The sequence below is a fragment of the Tinamus guttatus genome, unplaced genomic scaffold (assembly GCF_059628265.1).
Source record: "Tinamus guttatus ecotype Peru unplaced genomic scaffold, ASM5962826v1 Tinamus_guttatus_pri_ptg001408l, whole genome shotgun sequence".
Lineage (NCBI taxonomy): Eukaryota > Metazoa > Chordata > Aves > Tinamiformes > Tinamidae > Tinamus > Tinamus guttatus.
In genome coordinates this window covers 28,678-43,050 of record NW_028289942.1, presented here as the reverse complement: position 1 = coordinate 43,050, position 14,373 = coordinate 28,678, and the positions used below count along the sequence as shown (strand labels likewise).

The 14,373-nt window shown below is 47.2% G+C and overlaps 1 protein-coding gene across 1 annotated transcript; it reads right to left on the bottom strand.

Moving 5' to 3' along the window:
* Window positions 1-547: 547 nt before the first annotated feature.
* Window positions 548-9,472, bottom strand: LOC148590360 (olfactory receptor 6M1-like). Its single transcript, XM_088539127.1, has 2 exons — window positions 8,545-9,472; window positions 548-1,079 (listed from the first exon to the last, which is right to left on the bottom strand). The coding sequence occupies exons 1-2, from the start codon at window positions 9,470-9,472 to the stop codon at window positions 811-813; spliced, it is 1,197 nt and encodes a 398-aa protein (XP_088395253.1). The 3' UTR covers window positions 548-810.
* Between the last annotated feature and the right edge of the window lie 4,901 nt (window positions 9,473-14,373).

Here is a 14,373-nt window from a genome sequence, read left to right as displayed (position 1 = left end):
GGAGATCCCCTTGTGTTTTAAAGGTGTCCTGCCCTTGTCACTACTCACAGGAATCCAACGGAATAACACCATAACCATAACACCAGCAAGTTGTGATTTGCTCTTGGGCTGTATACACACACCAGAGCACAAGTGGAGAGTGTGGGAATGAGTAGAACAGCCCTGAAAAGAGAAAGTCCTGCTACTGGAAGTGGAAGTGTCTCCAGGAAAATTGCAGCCCAATGCAAAGACTGCAGCCAGGAAATTACAGCTGCAGCAGTGAGGGCCTAGTCCTGAAGAGCAGAGGGTCTATCCCCACAGGTTGCATCCAGGCTCTCCTCCTCTCCACTCCCACTCCACTGTGAGCACTGGAGCACTGGAGAGGACAAAGACCAGCCCACGGAGACACAAGGCTGACACCCTTGCAGGAAGGAGCGTGAGATCACACCCTGACTCTGGCCAGGAGAGCTGTGCTCTCCTAAGGGACGTGGGACCTGTGCTTTCAGTCCATCTTGACTTGCCAGAGCCCTTGGTGTCATTGCTGAAAGAGACACCGCAAAGAGAAACCCTCTGCATTGCACTGAGTGCATCTGAGTGAGCTGAGACTAGCAGGTTATGAGGTCCCCACATCTCTGCTGATGAAGGGAGAAGTCTGTCTTTCTGCTTCAACAAGGTCTCTGGGTCAGAGTCAAAGGATTCCTGAAGACAAGTGGCATGAACCAAAATAAGTTTTCCTTTAATAAGAATGTAACAGGGAAAAGTCAGTAAGAAATGAACAACAGCCTTGATGCCAGCTACCCTGGGAATGAGGAGGAGATGCACATGGGACACTTACTGGTGCTCACATTGTACCTGCTGAAGCAATTTTCTCAGCGCATCCTTGAGTGCCTTGTTCCTCAAGCTGTAGATGAGGGGGTTGACTGCTGGAGGCACCACAGGGTAGAGAACAGCCACCCCCCGATCCAGGGATGGGGAGGAGATGGAGGGGGGCTTGAGGTAGGCAATCATGAGGGTGCTGAGAGAAAGGGAGATTACGGCCAGATGAGGGAGGCACATGGAAAAGGCTTTGTGTCGACCCTGCTCCACGGGGATCCTCAGCACAGCAGTGAAGATCTGCACGTAGGACAGCACAGCAAAAACAAAGCATCCAAATACTAAACAAACAGTAAATACCATGATAGCAGCTTCCCTGAGGTAGGAATCTGAGCAGGAGGGCTTGAGGAGCTGAGCAACTTGGCAGAAGAACTGCTCTATGACATTGCCTTGGCAGAGTGGTAGCGACAATGTGTTGGCAGTGTGGAGGAGAGAAATGAGAAAACCACTGCCCGAGGCAGCTGCTGCCATTTTCAGACAAACTCTGCTTCTCATGAGGGTCCCATAGTGTAGGGGTCTGCAGATGGCAGCAAAGCGGTCATAGGCCATGACGGTGAGAAGAGAACATTCTGCTGAAAGCAGAAAAAAGAGGAAAAAGACCTGGACAGCACAGCCCAAGTAGGAAATGGCCCTAGTGTCCCACAGAGAATTGGCCATGGATTTGGGAACAGTGACAGAGATGGAGCCAATATCCAGGACAGAGAGGTTGAGAAGGAAGAAGTACATGGGAGTGTGGAGGTGGTGGTCGTAGACTATTGCTGTGATGATGAGGCCATTGCCCATGAGGGCAAGCAGGTAGATGCACAGAAATGCTGCAAAATGCAAGAGCTGCAGCTCCCGTGTATCCACGAATGTCAGCAAGAGGAGCTCATTCAAGTAGCTGATGTTGGACACCTGCTGTCTTGCAGCACTGAGAGGGGCTGTTCAAGCAAGTAGAGATGTAGACACGTTAGTGAAGACTGCCATGAGCAGAACTTTTTCCTAACTCCTTTCCCTGCAGTAAACTGTTTATCTCTCCCCATCTCAGCAAAACTGCCACAGAGCTCCACGGCTTGAGCTCCATTTTGTGCTGCGTTTGCTGTTAGGACACAGAAATCTTCTGGATTGCTCCAGCACTCTGAGTGAAACACTGTGATTCCTAGGAGCAAAAGGAGTCACTGTGGTGCTAATGCAGGGCAAGGACAGCTCCTTGGCCATCCACCTTGTTCACTGCTGCCCTGTACTTGCACCTCTGAGGTTCAGGACCATTCCACTCATGTTACCCCAGGAAAAAAATGGCACCACTGAGCACAGAGGAATCTAGTACCAAAGTGCACATCAGCAAACTCTGCCACCTTCCTCAGAGGATCTCATGTTCTGCAGGGTGGGTGTCTGAACTTCATCTGAAGCTCACACTGGCCAGACAGTCCCAGGGCAAGAACAGGAACAGCATGGACAAATGGTTAACACAGAGCAATACCATGATATTTCTGCTTAAAACGGAAGGGAGAAGGAGAGGGAGAGGATGCTGAGGATCTCATGAGTATGAGATCCTTCTCAAATGGAGACTGGACCTGGCCTGCAGGGGGTCTCTCCTTCCACCCAGAGCTTCTCCCTGCAGTCCCCAGGCTGGCTGAGTGTCGCCCCTTGCAGGCAGCAGAGTCACTGCCCCAGGCACACAGCACCTTGGTGTGGCAGGCACGCTCTGACAGTATGGCAAGAAATCCCTGATCCAAACACCTCCTGCTCTGCACCAGGGAAATAAGGAGAGCCATCCTGGCAGATGCTATCGGCCATGGGATGTGGTAGCTTTAGAGGACTCCTCAGGGTACCTCATGATCATTGCCTGGCAAGGGAGACACTTACTGTGTTAGGGGCTATGAGGATTTCTTCACCATGGAGCTCTCAGACATCCTCCCACCTCTGAACATCTTTAACTTCTTTCTGTCTCATTTGTCTCGCTCATCTTGCTTGTCTCAAGTTGGCACCTGTAGGAAATGCCCGCAGCTCTGCTGCTCTCTGCGGAGAAGCTTCTTCTGGACACACTGCTGCCAGGTTAACATGAGCTCCACCCCAGGAGCCTGGCCATGCTCCCGAGAGTGGCACAGCTGGAGGCGTGACTTGATTTCTCCTCTTGCTACCTCTTCCTCCTCCTGGGAAATGGTCATTGAAGCAGGCTCAACTAATTATCTATGGTCTCCTGAAACACAAGATCAGACTGAAGCCAGCATTAGAAATTGTATCATCAGAGGATGGTTATCTAGGACAGATGGAACTATCCCACTCTGGGAGGCTCTATGCCCACCTCTTACCTATGTAGCCAACTTAGATGCGGGCAAGGAGTGAGTTCATTTACCCATCCTTCAGATGAGTGAGCCTGGGCATCTCATGCCAGGTTTTGAAGCCCTGGGGTGGAGCAGGATTCAGATCCCTTTTGTGCACTCTGCAAACTCAGAAGTGGCTCTGAAAGAAGTGGCTCTCCTCTTGCCAAAACTAATGTGTGCATAACACATATTGTTGTCTAAATTCTTATTATAATCCCTCGAGATTGAAGGTCAGTTACTCACGTGCAAACACAGAATAGCACAAGGAATCACAGAATGGTTGAGGTTGAAAGGGACCTCTGGAGATGACCTAGTCCAACCCCTATGCTCAAACAGGGTCACCTAGAACATGCTGCCCACAGTTGAGTCCAGGTGGCTTTTGAATATCCTCAAGGAAAGGAGACTCCACAACTCCATACCTGTTCCAGTGCTTCATTACTGTCACAAGAAAGAAGTTTTTCCTCAACTTCTGATAGAATTTTCTGTGTTTCATTTTGCGTCCATTGCTTCTCATCCTATCACTGGGCACCACTGAAAATAGCTTGCCTCCATCTTCTTGACAATGGCCCTTAAGATATTTGTGCATGCTGATAAGATCCCCTCTCAGTCTTTTTTTCTCTATGCTGAACAGGCCCAATTCTCCCAACCTTTCCCCACAGGAGAGATGCTCCAAACCTTTCATAATCTTCATAGCCCTGCTCCAGTAGTTCCCATGTCCCTCATCCTGGGGAGCCCAGAACTGGACACGGACACAGTATTCCAGAGGTGACCTCACTAGGATTGAGTAGTGGGGGAGGATCCCTCAACCTGCTGGCAAAATGCTTCCTAATGTACCCCAAGAAAGCATTGACCTTCTTTGCCACAAGAGCACCTTGCTGGCTCATGCCCAGCTTGTTGTCCACCAGGAACCCCAGGTCCCTCTATGCAGAGCACTTTTCCAGACAGTTGGCACCCATGGGGGTATTTCTCCCTAGGTGCAGGACCCTGCCCCTCCCTTTGTTGAACTTCATGAGGTTCTTCTCTGCCCATCTCTCCAGCCTATGCAGGTCTCCCTCAATGGCAGCACAGCTCTCTTGTTTCAGCCACTCCTCTCAGTTTTGAATCATCAGTAAACTTGCTGAGAGTGCCTTCTGTTCCTTCATCTGATCACTGATGAAGTTGAATAAAAGTTAGACCAAGTACTGACCCCTAGGGAGGGACTGTCACGGAACGAGTGGTGGTGAGGGTGAGTGACAGAATGCACTTCACTCCTGTGAAAGAAATAGTAATAGGTTTTATGGAAATGGACTCTGGCTTAACAAAATTATATGGCAATGTCACTTATTATTTACTGCCATTTGCTCTCTATGCCAGCATTTCTCTGCTCTGAAGCAGGGCCATTGCACACATGATGTTCTTGGTTCTTTGTAACAGGTTTCACCTTGACCAGTCTGCGCTCTGTGCCACAACTGATGCTCTGCAGCCTAAATTTACGCAAAAGCATGCAGCCTGGGGCACAGATAGGAGGCGATGGAGAGGCAGGAGCTGTGCCACCTTGTTGGAATACCTGAGAAGTGATGGTCTCACTTGCATGAGTGCAGGGCTACAATGGGAGGAAGCTCATCAGAAAAGACCAACAAGGACGTTACCGATGGGGAGATGCCATTTGTGTGAAGGGGCAGTTGGAACATAAGGAGATATATCCCGTATTCCATGGGATATAGAAGGGGCTGAGTGCTTGTGGGTGAGCATCAGGGTGGCTTTGTGATGAGATTTACAGACCACTGGATCAGGGTGAGGAGGTTGATGCAAACATCTTCAAGCAACCTGAGAAAGTCTTTGCATCACAGGCCATGATTCTTATGGGGGAAATTTATTTTTTCCAACTTTCAGTGAAATGAAGTAGAGAAGGTTTGTGGAGGGCCTGAGGACAAATTAGCATAGCTGTAAGACAGGAAAACAGGGGTGGTGCTCAATTGCATCTAGTACTCGCAAGCAAGGAAGAACTGATCAGGGATGTGATTAGCAGTGGAAACTTTGGCTGCAATGACCATGAAATAGTGGAGTGTGGAGTGCCAGATCCTGAATGGACTGAGGAAGGGCAGTAGCATCCTGCAGACTTCGACCTTCAGAGGAGCAGACTCGAGCCTCTTCAGGGGCGTGGTGGTGGAATCCCAAGGGAGACAGTTCTGAAGAGCAAAGGAGCTCAGGAAAGGCATTAGGTCTTTAAGGACAGCACCCACCAGACATAAGAATGTTCCATTCCCATAATCAGTAAAACCAGTAGATATTTCAGGACACTAGCCTGGCTAAACACTGAAGTCATGACTGACGTGCATTAGAAGTCTTCATGCAAGAGGTAAAAGCAGGAGCAGGCTGCAGAGGAGGAAGTCAGAAATACTGTATGGTGTGATGATGTACTGTTGGTGGAAGGGAAGTCAAAACTCTTCTAAGATTGCCACTGGCAGGGGATTTCCAGGGTATGAGGAAGTGCAGTTACTACTGCTCTAACAGGGAAAGAATAACAAGGAACTCATGGGCTCACTGCTGAATGGGGCAAGGGCTTGAGTAACAGTAGATGTAGCTAGGTCTGAGGACCTTCTTAGATTCAGTCTTCACCAATAAGGTGCTCCAGGTTTTCTGCTTGATTCAGGAATCCGGATGAGAAAAGCAATGTGCAATGATGAGCAAAAGCAATGCTGAGAGAGGGATTATGTGCAAGAACTAAACCTATACACATTTCTGGAAATGATTGGATGGTATCTGTGGACACTAAGTTGGCCACTGTCATAGCAAGGCCACTCTCTTTCATCTTTGGGATAAAGGTTGTGGAGATCAAGGAAGATCTCAAAGACTATATATAAAAAAAGGAGTATGGTCTGCCTATCTTCAAAAAGGGCCAAAAAAACAACCTGAGGAACCGTGATCTGTTCAGTCTGATTTTGGTGAGGAGTGTGTCATGGAGCAATGTTTTTGGATCACATTTCTGGCCACATGAATGAGAAGATGTCTGGGAACAGTCAACATGGATTAACTGAAGGCAGATCACTCCCCAATGAACCGATTGTTTTCTGTGATAGAAATCCTAACCTTGTGTAGGAGCAGAGAGTTATGGATGCTATTTAACATGAATTTAGCAAGGGGGTTGACACTGTCCACCACAATACTCTTGGAGACAAGTAAGGATGTTATGATAGGATGGAGAGAGAACCAGATGGATAAAAAGATGATTGGATGATCAGGGTCAGAAGGTTTTGGTGAATGGGCTGTGTTGAACTGGAAGCTGGTGGCAAGCAGAGTATGCAGGGCTCTGTACTGCCACCTGTCCTGTCTAACTGGTTCATTCATGATCTGGAGGCTGCAAATGTCATCACATTTGTAAATGTTACTTGATTAGGCGGAAAAGTCATATACGTGAGGACTGCCCTCCAGGTGGACCTCAGCAAGTGGGAGGAATGGATTGTCAGGAACCTCATGCAAAACAATAACAATAAGAACAACAAATTCTGGGTCCTGCACCTGGGATATACCATCACCTAGCAGTGCTATGGGGCCTATCAGACATGTCAGGAATGACTCAAGCTACCTGGCCAATCTTGAGGGCAATCAAAGCCAAGGCGGCACCTGATTTTACTAAGGTTAAAATGGGATGCCTATGTTTGGGCAACCAAATGCCTCCTTGGGACTTTTGGTCGTATTTGTGACTATTTTACATAGTTTGCAGTATCACTTTCTCTATAGGAATCTCCTGAAGACAATTCTCACTTCCTTTTTTCTGAGGTTACAGATGGCAGGATGGGGGTCCCAACTGTATAAACAAGGGCAAAGTATTTGGCAACATCTGAAAAGCCCCCTTTCAGCACTGTAAGTATCAGCCATGCCTGAGCCAGAGTCACCACTGCAAGGTATAAGCACCAGGTGGAAAAGGCTCCATGTTTACCCACAGCTGAAGGCCTTTTCAGAACCAGTCTGAATGATTTTGGCATAAGGAATAACTGCTAGGAAAAAGGGAAGGGTGCCGAACACCAAGATGATGATGTACAACATCACTCGGCTCCAGAAAGTGTCTGCCCAGGCTAGTTCCAATCTGTGGGGTTGTGGTGGTGTGGGTGAATGGCATGGGGTGCAAGGAAGTCAAAGGGAACACCTGATAGGTCTGTCCTGCCTACTCTGGTAGGACACTCCCCCATGGCTTGAGCACCAGACTGACACAGAGACCTCCACTCATGATGAGAGAATGATGCAGGGAGTCATTTTTGGCCACACAGGACGATCCCAGGACATGGCAGCCAGGAGAAGGCTTTTGGTGTTGCTCAGTAAAACCACAAAATGCACCTGGGCAGCACAGTCAAGCAAGGAGAACTTGCCAACTTCTGCCAGAAAATCCAGCATCATTTCTAGCTGAGTGACTGATATGTAGCAGATAGCCTTAAACTCTGATGAATCAAGGATGAGAACAGCTGCTTAGGATATACACTGACAAAAGCATTCAGATTATCCAAGTGAAAACCACAGGGTAGTTTTCCTAAGAGAAGACTTGAATTCACAAACACACAAAGTTTTAATATTTCTTTGTTTGTTTTCCTGGCATACTTACTTTTTTTTTTTTTTTTTTGTGTGTGTGTGTGTGTGTTTATTTTTGCAGTTCTAGCAATGCCAAATCTCTGAGATAAAAATAGGGTTTTAGGAGGGGAAAGTGGTCAGCATCTGATTCTTAATCTACCTACCTATGCATATGAATGAGTAGGAAGATTGGAATTTTTACTCATTGTTCCCATCCTTTCCTTAAAAGAGAATCTTTCTATTACAGGCACAGATCTGATTTTGAATTCTTCCGTCTCACTGTTCAGTTTCTCCCTCTCTTTCTGGCACTCCTCAGCATTTCTTCTCTTTCTGCATCTAATTTTTGAGAGCCTCCCATCTTATTCCTATCAGCTATAGCTTGCACTTCAAAGATGAAGCATTAACTGATGTTACTCTCCAGCAGAACACTTTATTTGAAACTTGAAAACTTCATTTGAAAAATGATTATATGATGAAAATTTAGTAAAACTAGTAATAAAAAATTGACAGCCATTTCTTTTCACTTTACCACTCCATTTTGAGTAGTCTTTCTGTTCCTTTCAGTCTTAAAGCCTTTTGTTCTGATTAGGAGACTGTTTTGTGCCCAACAACCAAATAGCACCACACAGACCTCCATCACTGCCTGAAGTGCAGGAGAATGTTGGTGGGGCCTGACACAACAGTGCTGCCATGAAGCTGACCTTTGAAACATGCTATTCCTCAACATTGGCTGTAACGGGCCACATTCTGACGGAAGAGACCATGAATGCTGAGATCCTGTTGAGATTTGTCAAGGATTGACTTCCTACAAGCCACAATGATTCTCATGGCTTTCTGGCCTCCTCACCAATCCCCAGGCAATGGTGCCAAGCATTTTTCCAGGCTTCTTTCATTTGCTGATTCCTTAGGCTGAATATGAAGGGATTTAAAAGAGGAGTCACAATGCTGGAGAGAACAGAGAGGATTTTGTTGAGGTGTCCAGGGTTCGCGTGGGAAGGCCTGACATAGATGAAGATGGAGATGCCAAAACCCAGGGAAACAACAGTGAAATGAGAAGCACAAGTGGCAAAGGTTTTCTGCCTGCCCTGGGCAGATGGGATACGGACTATGGTCAAAATGATCCAGGTGTAGGAGAACACAGTCAGTGCCAAGGAGCCGAGCAGCAGGAGAATGGACACCACAAAATTCCTCAGCTCAGCAACCCAGATGTCCGTGCAAGCGAGGTGCAGGAGAGGTGCACTGTCACAGAAGTAGTGGTCAATGACGTTGGGACCACAGTATGGCAGCTTGGCTTTCAGGACCGCTAATGGCAAGATCAAGACCACACCACCCACCCACGCACCCAGGAGAAGCTTGCCACACATCCTTTCCGTCATGATGGTGGGATATCTCAGGGGGTGGCATATTGCCACGTAGCGGTCATAGGACATGATGGCGAAGAGGATGAACTCTGTTGCAGCCAAGGAGAAATAAAAGTAGCATTGGCTAAAGCAGCCAGCAAAGGAGATGGTCTTCTTCTCTGACAGGAAGTTTGCCAGCATTTTTGGAACAACAGAGGAAGTCATGGACATCTCAATGAAGGACAAATTACTGAGGAAGTAATACATGGGAGAATGGAGATGGCAGTCTGTATAGACCAGTACAATGACAAGAGCGTTTCCCAAGACAGTCACTAAATAAGCGAGCAGGAACACCACAAAGAAGATGATCTCCACCTCATAGCGGTTTGGAAATCCCAAGAGAACAAACTCAGTCACAGGCGTGATATTCCCCATCCAAATGTGCTTTCTGTCATGGTGAGAGGAAGAGAGCAACACAGTTTCTTTGAATATTCAATTCATTCATTCATTCAAAAAAAAAATCTTTCCTCACTACTTACATCTCCATTTCTCCATTCCTCCCCATTCCACAAATATTTTTTATTGTTCTTTCCTTTAAAAAAAAAAAGGGGGGGGGGGCAGGGAGAGAGATAGATGTAAGATGCAGGTCTTTGCTGCCAAGGTCCTTCCACCTCTGTAACACCCAGTCAAAATTACCAACAAATCACAATATGCAATGCATTCTTTTCATGCTACATTTCCAACTTCCCTATTTGCAGGTCATACATGCACAAAGCAGGAAAAACAGCTGCAAGGAAAATATTCTCTTCTTATGCTTGTGCTTTTGCACTTACCTTCTGCACAAAGAACACCCCATATATTTATATTTGATAACTTGCTGAAGCTATCTGTGTCCAAGCTCCCAAAGAGCTCTGCAGTTTCAGGAACCTGTGGAGTTGCAGCATTCTTCTGTTCCAGCAAATTGTGGAGAGATACAGAATAGAAGTGGATGCATCCTACATTCCCAGTTTATATTGTAACAGCAGAGGAACTCACTTTCTGACAGAGTTACAGCATGGCCCAGAGAAGGACAAATACAAAGGAGTAATCCCATGATACAGTAAGCCACAAGACTCAGAGTATTAGAGTAAAACACATTTTTCACCCCTGCTGATGGTATAAGCAGAGCTGTTATATGTGGGCTCTGATAATCTGAACACCATAGCATGAGAACTGAAACACACATTCTGTAGTTTGTGCAAGCTCTAGCTGCTAAATCCTACGGGAGCGAACCTAGTCATCTTGAGAAAACTGAAGCAGTTTATAACTTTGAAACCACCCAAAGCATGTTGTCCAGAAGATAAAGTTCAGGAGGAAGGCGGAAGTCTTCTTCTTACGTGTGTTTTTATTTTCTTTTTTAATTAATTATTTATTTTTAATGAAGAGAGCACATTTCAGAGTGAGCCAATTATACCTGATAGACAGTCTTAGAAATGACATAGAGATGATAATTGGCTCCCTTAGAAACATTTGAACCTTGAAAGCTGGCAATTTCTGACTCAGGGGATTCAGGCAGACAAGTCTCACCTGAAGTTTGCAAAAGTAGAAAACTTTTCTTCTTTGTAGAGAACAACAGCATTGTCCAGTATTTCTAATGAAAAAACAATCACTTCAAGGGTCTTGTCTTTCAGAGAGACCATAGTAATGAGGAGAATCAGCTCACCTAATGGAGCTAATATGGAAGGATCCCACCATGGGCTTTTCCAAGATATGGTCTATCTATCTGAGGCTGGAATGGGGCTAGCTGAGGACTCGTATGTTGACGCTTTTCACATTCACTCTGATTAACACTAGAAGCAGATATCCTTAATGGCATATGGTGGTCTCCTGGGCAGTCCTCTTGTGCTCTTGGACACAAACAACATATTTTTTTTGTATGCATCTTTGTTGTGCTACCCTCATCAATAGGAAAAAGTCTCTGGCTTGATGCTGTTAAGGCTGAGGCTGTAGGTCCGAGCTTGCTGCATGACAGCCTCTAGGGACATTTGAGAGTGTGAATTTGTTGGGGAGGTCTCACAGAACTCTCCTATGTGACAACAGCCAATACAGCTGGAGTGCATCCTGGGACACTTACTTGGCCATGTGCTCATCTTTTCCCTCTGAAGGGTCCTATTCCAGACAGATGCCTGGAGAAAGACGGTGGCCAGCACGTCAAGGGGAGTTGCTACTGCCTCAGACTCACAGATGGCAAGGCAACATTTTGAATACTGTTCCCAGTTATGGGCCTCCAGACCAGGAGGGATGGGGGAAACTTTGGAGAATCCAGCAGGAAATGGTAACGTGCCGACTGCAAAACTCCACTGAGGCAATATTGGGGCATCAGATCTTTTTTAGCACGGCAAAGAGGAGGCTAAAAACACTGCATCAGAAGGTGCTAGGAGACATGTCCAACACCCTTTCAAGGCATCTGTCATCTATGTCTATTGTCTTTATAGTGCTTGGAGGTGAGGGGAGAACTGAGATGATGGGAGGAAAGCAAAATTTGCACCCACCGTGAAAAATGACCATAAGGATGATCTGCGAACTAAAGGTCAATTAAGCTCAATGTGGTGCTTAGGAAATTCTTGGAGTCCTCCTGGAAGATATTTCTGGACAAATAAAGGAGGAACAGGCAGCGTGGAGTGACCAAGGTTACGGCCTACCTATCTGGCTGACCTACCCGCCTTCCTGCCTGCTGGACCTGTGTGTCTTACATGATGCAAAGACTGGATTTGTGGAGGAGATCAAGCACTGTAAGTCATTTGCTCTTTACTTGAAGAAGGGATCTGACATGACGTCCAACGATCGTTTTGTATCAGTGTTAGGATGTCATGGTCTGAATGGTTTTCTTAGTTTTGGTCTGGATGGTCCTCTTAATTTTATCATATCAGAGGTGACAGAGTGCTGCCATCATGTTGGCAAATGTCCTTGAGGAGAGGGGATTGTAGGTAAGTTTGAGGGCATAGATGCTATCCCAAGGGACCTTGACAGGCTGGAGGAATGGGCCAACAGAATCCATATGAGTTCAAACAGGGACAAATGCAAACTCCTGCTCTTGGAAGGAACAGCCCCCTGCTGTGATCCAGGCTATGGATACCTGGCTGGGAGCAGCTCTGTGGGGAAGGCTCAGTGGAAGATCCAGATGGACCTGAAGCGAACATGTGCCCTGGCAACAGTGCCATGTGCCCTGGCACAGGTGTGTCCTGGCAATAAGGATGGCCGAGTGATCATCCCACTCTGTCTGCACTCATTAGACTACATATGCAATTCTACCTCCAGTTTTGGCACCCTCAGTCCAGGGAAGACGTGGATAAACAGGAGGGAGTTCATTGAATATTCACCAAAGTGTTCAGGAATTTTGAGCCCGGGGAAGAGAGGTGGAGGAAATGGGACTCATTCAGTGTGGAGAAAGGAAGATTCTGGTGCATCTCAGAGCAGCCTTTCAATACCAATAGGGACATTTTTGAGAAGACAAAGTAAGGCTCTTCACAGTGGTGTATGGTGGGAGGAGGAATGGCAATGGACATAAACTGAAACAAGAAAGCTCTCAAGAGGCAGTCCAGAGAGGCTGTGTGGTTTTCATCCTTCATAGACAGGACTTGATGAAACTCTTGAGCAATTTCTTCCTGTCTCTGAGCAGGAACACTTGGATCTCCTTCCTGCCTTTGACCCATCACTGGAACATCCCAGCATAAGCTTTGTTCAGTCCCACAATACCTATAAAATGTCCTCAACAAATTCTACACAGTCCCACATACCTGCTTAAATATCCCACAAGGAATTTGCTCTTTCCCAGGAAACCTCAGATAATTTTCTCTCCTTGTGACTGGTTGCACAGTAGTATTTGTCCCTGTGCAGAGAGGCAGTAGAAAGAGTAATAAACTCAATGCCCATCAATTAGTGATCCAAGAGCTCTGGTCTCTGTTATCCAAATGCTGAAAGACTGGATTGCTGTTATTCATTTTATTCAGGGTTACTACACATTTTACTCATGCTAACCAGGAGCCTTCTGGAATTCTGCCAAGGAAAGGGCTTCAGAATCCTTCACCTGGGGTGGAAGAAACCCAAAGTCCCCCTGCAAAAGGTAGATTTGGGGCCAATCGGTGAGAGAAGAGTTTTCTAAAAGATGACCTGGGGCTCTTGGGGAAGAAGCAGAAGTCAGCCGTGTGCACCAGTGGCAAACGCCATGCACCGAGACGGGACTCCCATACTGCAGGCAGATAAAGGGGTTGAGATGTGTGAGGAAGCTGTTCCCTAAGCTGCAAAGTCCACCCCTGCCCTGGGAAGGAAGCCTGGGGTGGGAAATCTGATCCCCCTTGTCCTGGTGTTGCCATTTTGTAATTTTCATGGATTAATTTTCACTTATGACTTGCAAGAAGGCTATGTTGTTTTGGAACAAGAATCAAAAGCACGATTTGTTTATGCATTTCCAATAAAAAATATGTAGTTGTCATTCTGTCTGAAAGACTTCTTTACTACTTGATCACTCCCTCCCAATAGTGCAGAAAAGAGTAGACTCCTGGTGCCCTGAGAGACTGCATCTGGATCAGGGCCAAACCACAGAGCACTGTCCCTTCGACATCTCTGCAGTTGTTGTGGCAGGAGGAGACTCTCACTGTATGTGCTGCTCCCATGCTCTTGCCCTCCCAGGGGGAGTGTGGATGGAGAGGAGCAAAGCCCTTCCCTGAGCCATGTCTGCCCCTGCATGCAGCCCTGCTGAGTGCATCACAGCTGTCCCCGATGCCAGCAGCAGGAGTGAGTGGGGTGAGGAAGTGCCCTCCTCTGGGTGATGTCCCCACAGTTCTAATTGCCCCCAGGATGTGTGGTAGAGGGGCCATGGAGAGCAGGAAGAGCTGATCCTGGTCAGGGAGGTGACCACAGCCCCTCCCTGGGCACCAGGCCTTCCCCCTGCACCGTACTGCCCACCAGCAGCCAGCAGTGGACCGAGGGCAGCATCCCCTTCCTTGGGGCTGGGGCATGGCTGGGCTCAGAGATGTTCCCATTCCTGCAGCACAGGCCTCTCTCATGATGCCAGAGCTGTGCAGGAGAGCCCCAGGCAGGACTCTGTGCCACGGTGGGAGACTCAGTTTGCCTGTGAACTGAAAGGTTAGTGATTCAAGCCCAGTCATGGATGGTGAACCCTTGGTAGGATGCCTGGGAAAGGGAACTTCTGCCTGGCACCCTGGCTTTTGCTCATGCTCAGCAGGAACTAGTGGAGAAAAAAAACTATGATAGCCCTGTGGCTCTGAATCAGGCTAAAGGGAAGGACCTGTGAATTGCTCAGGGAAGGACCTGTCTCCGTTCAGGGCTCCTGTGAA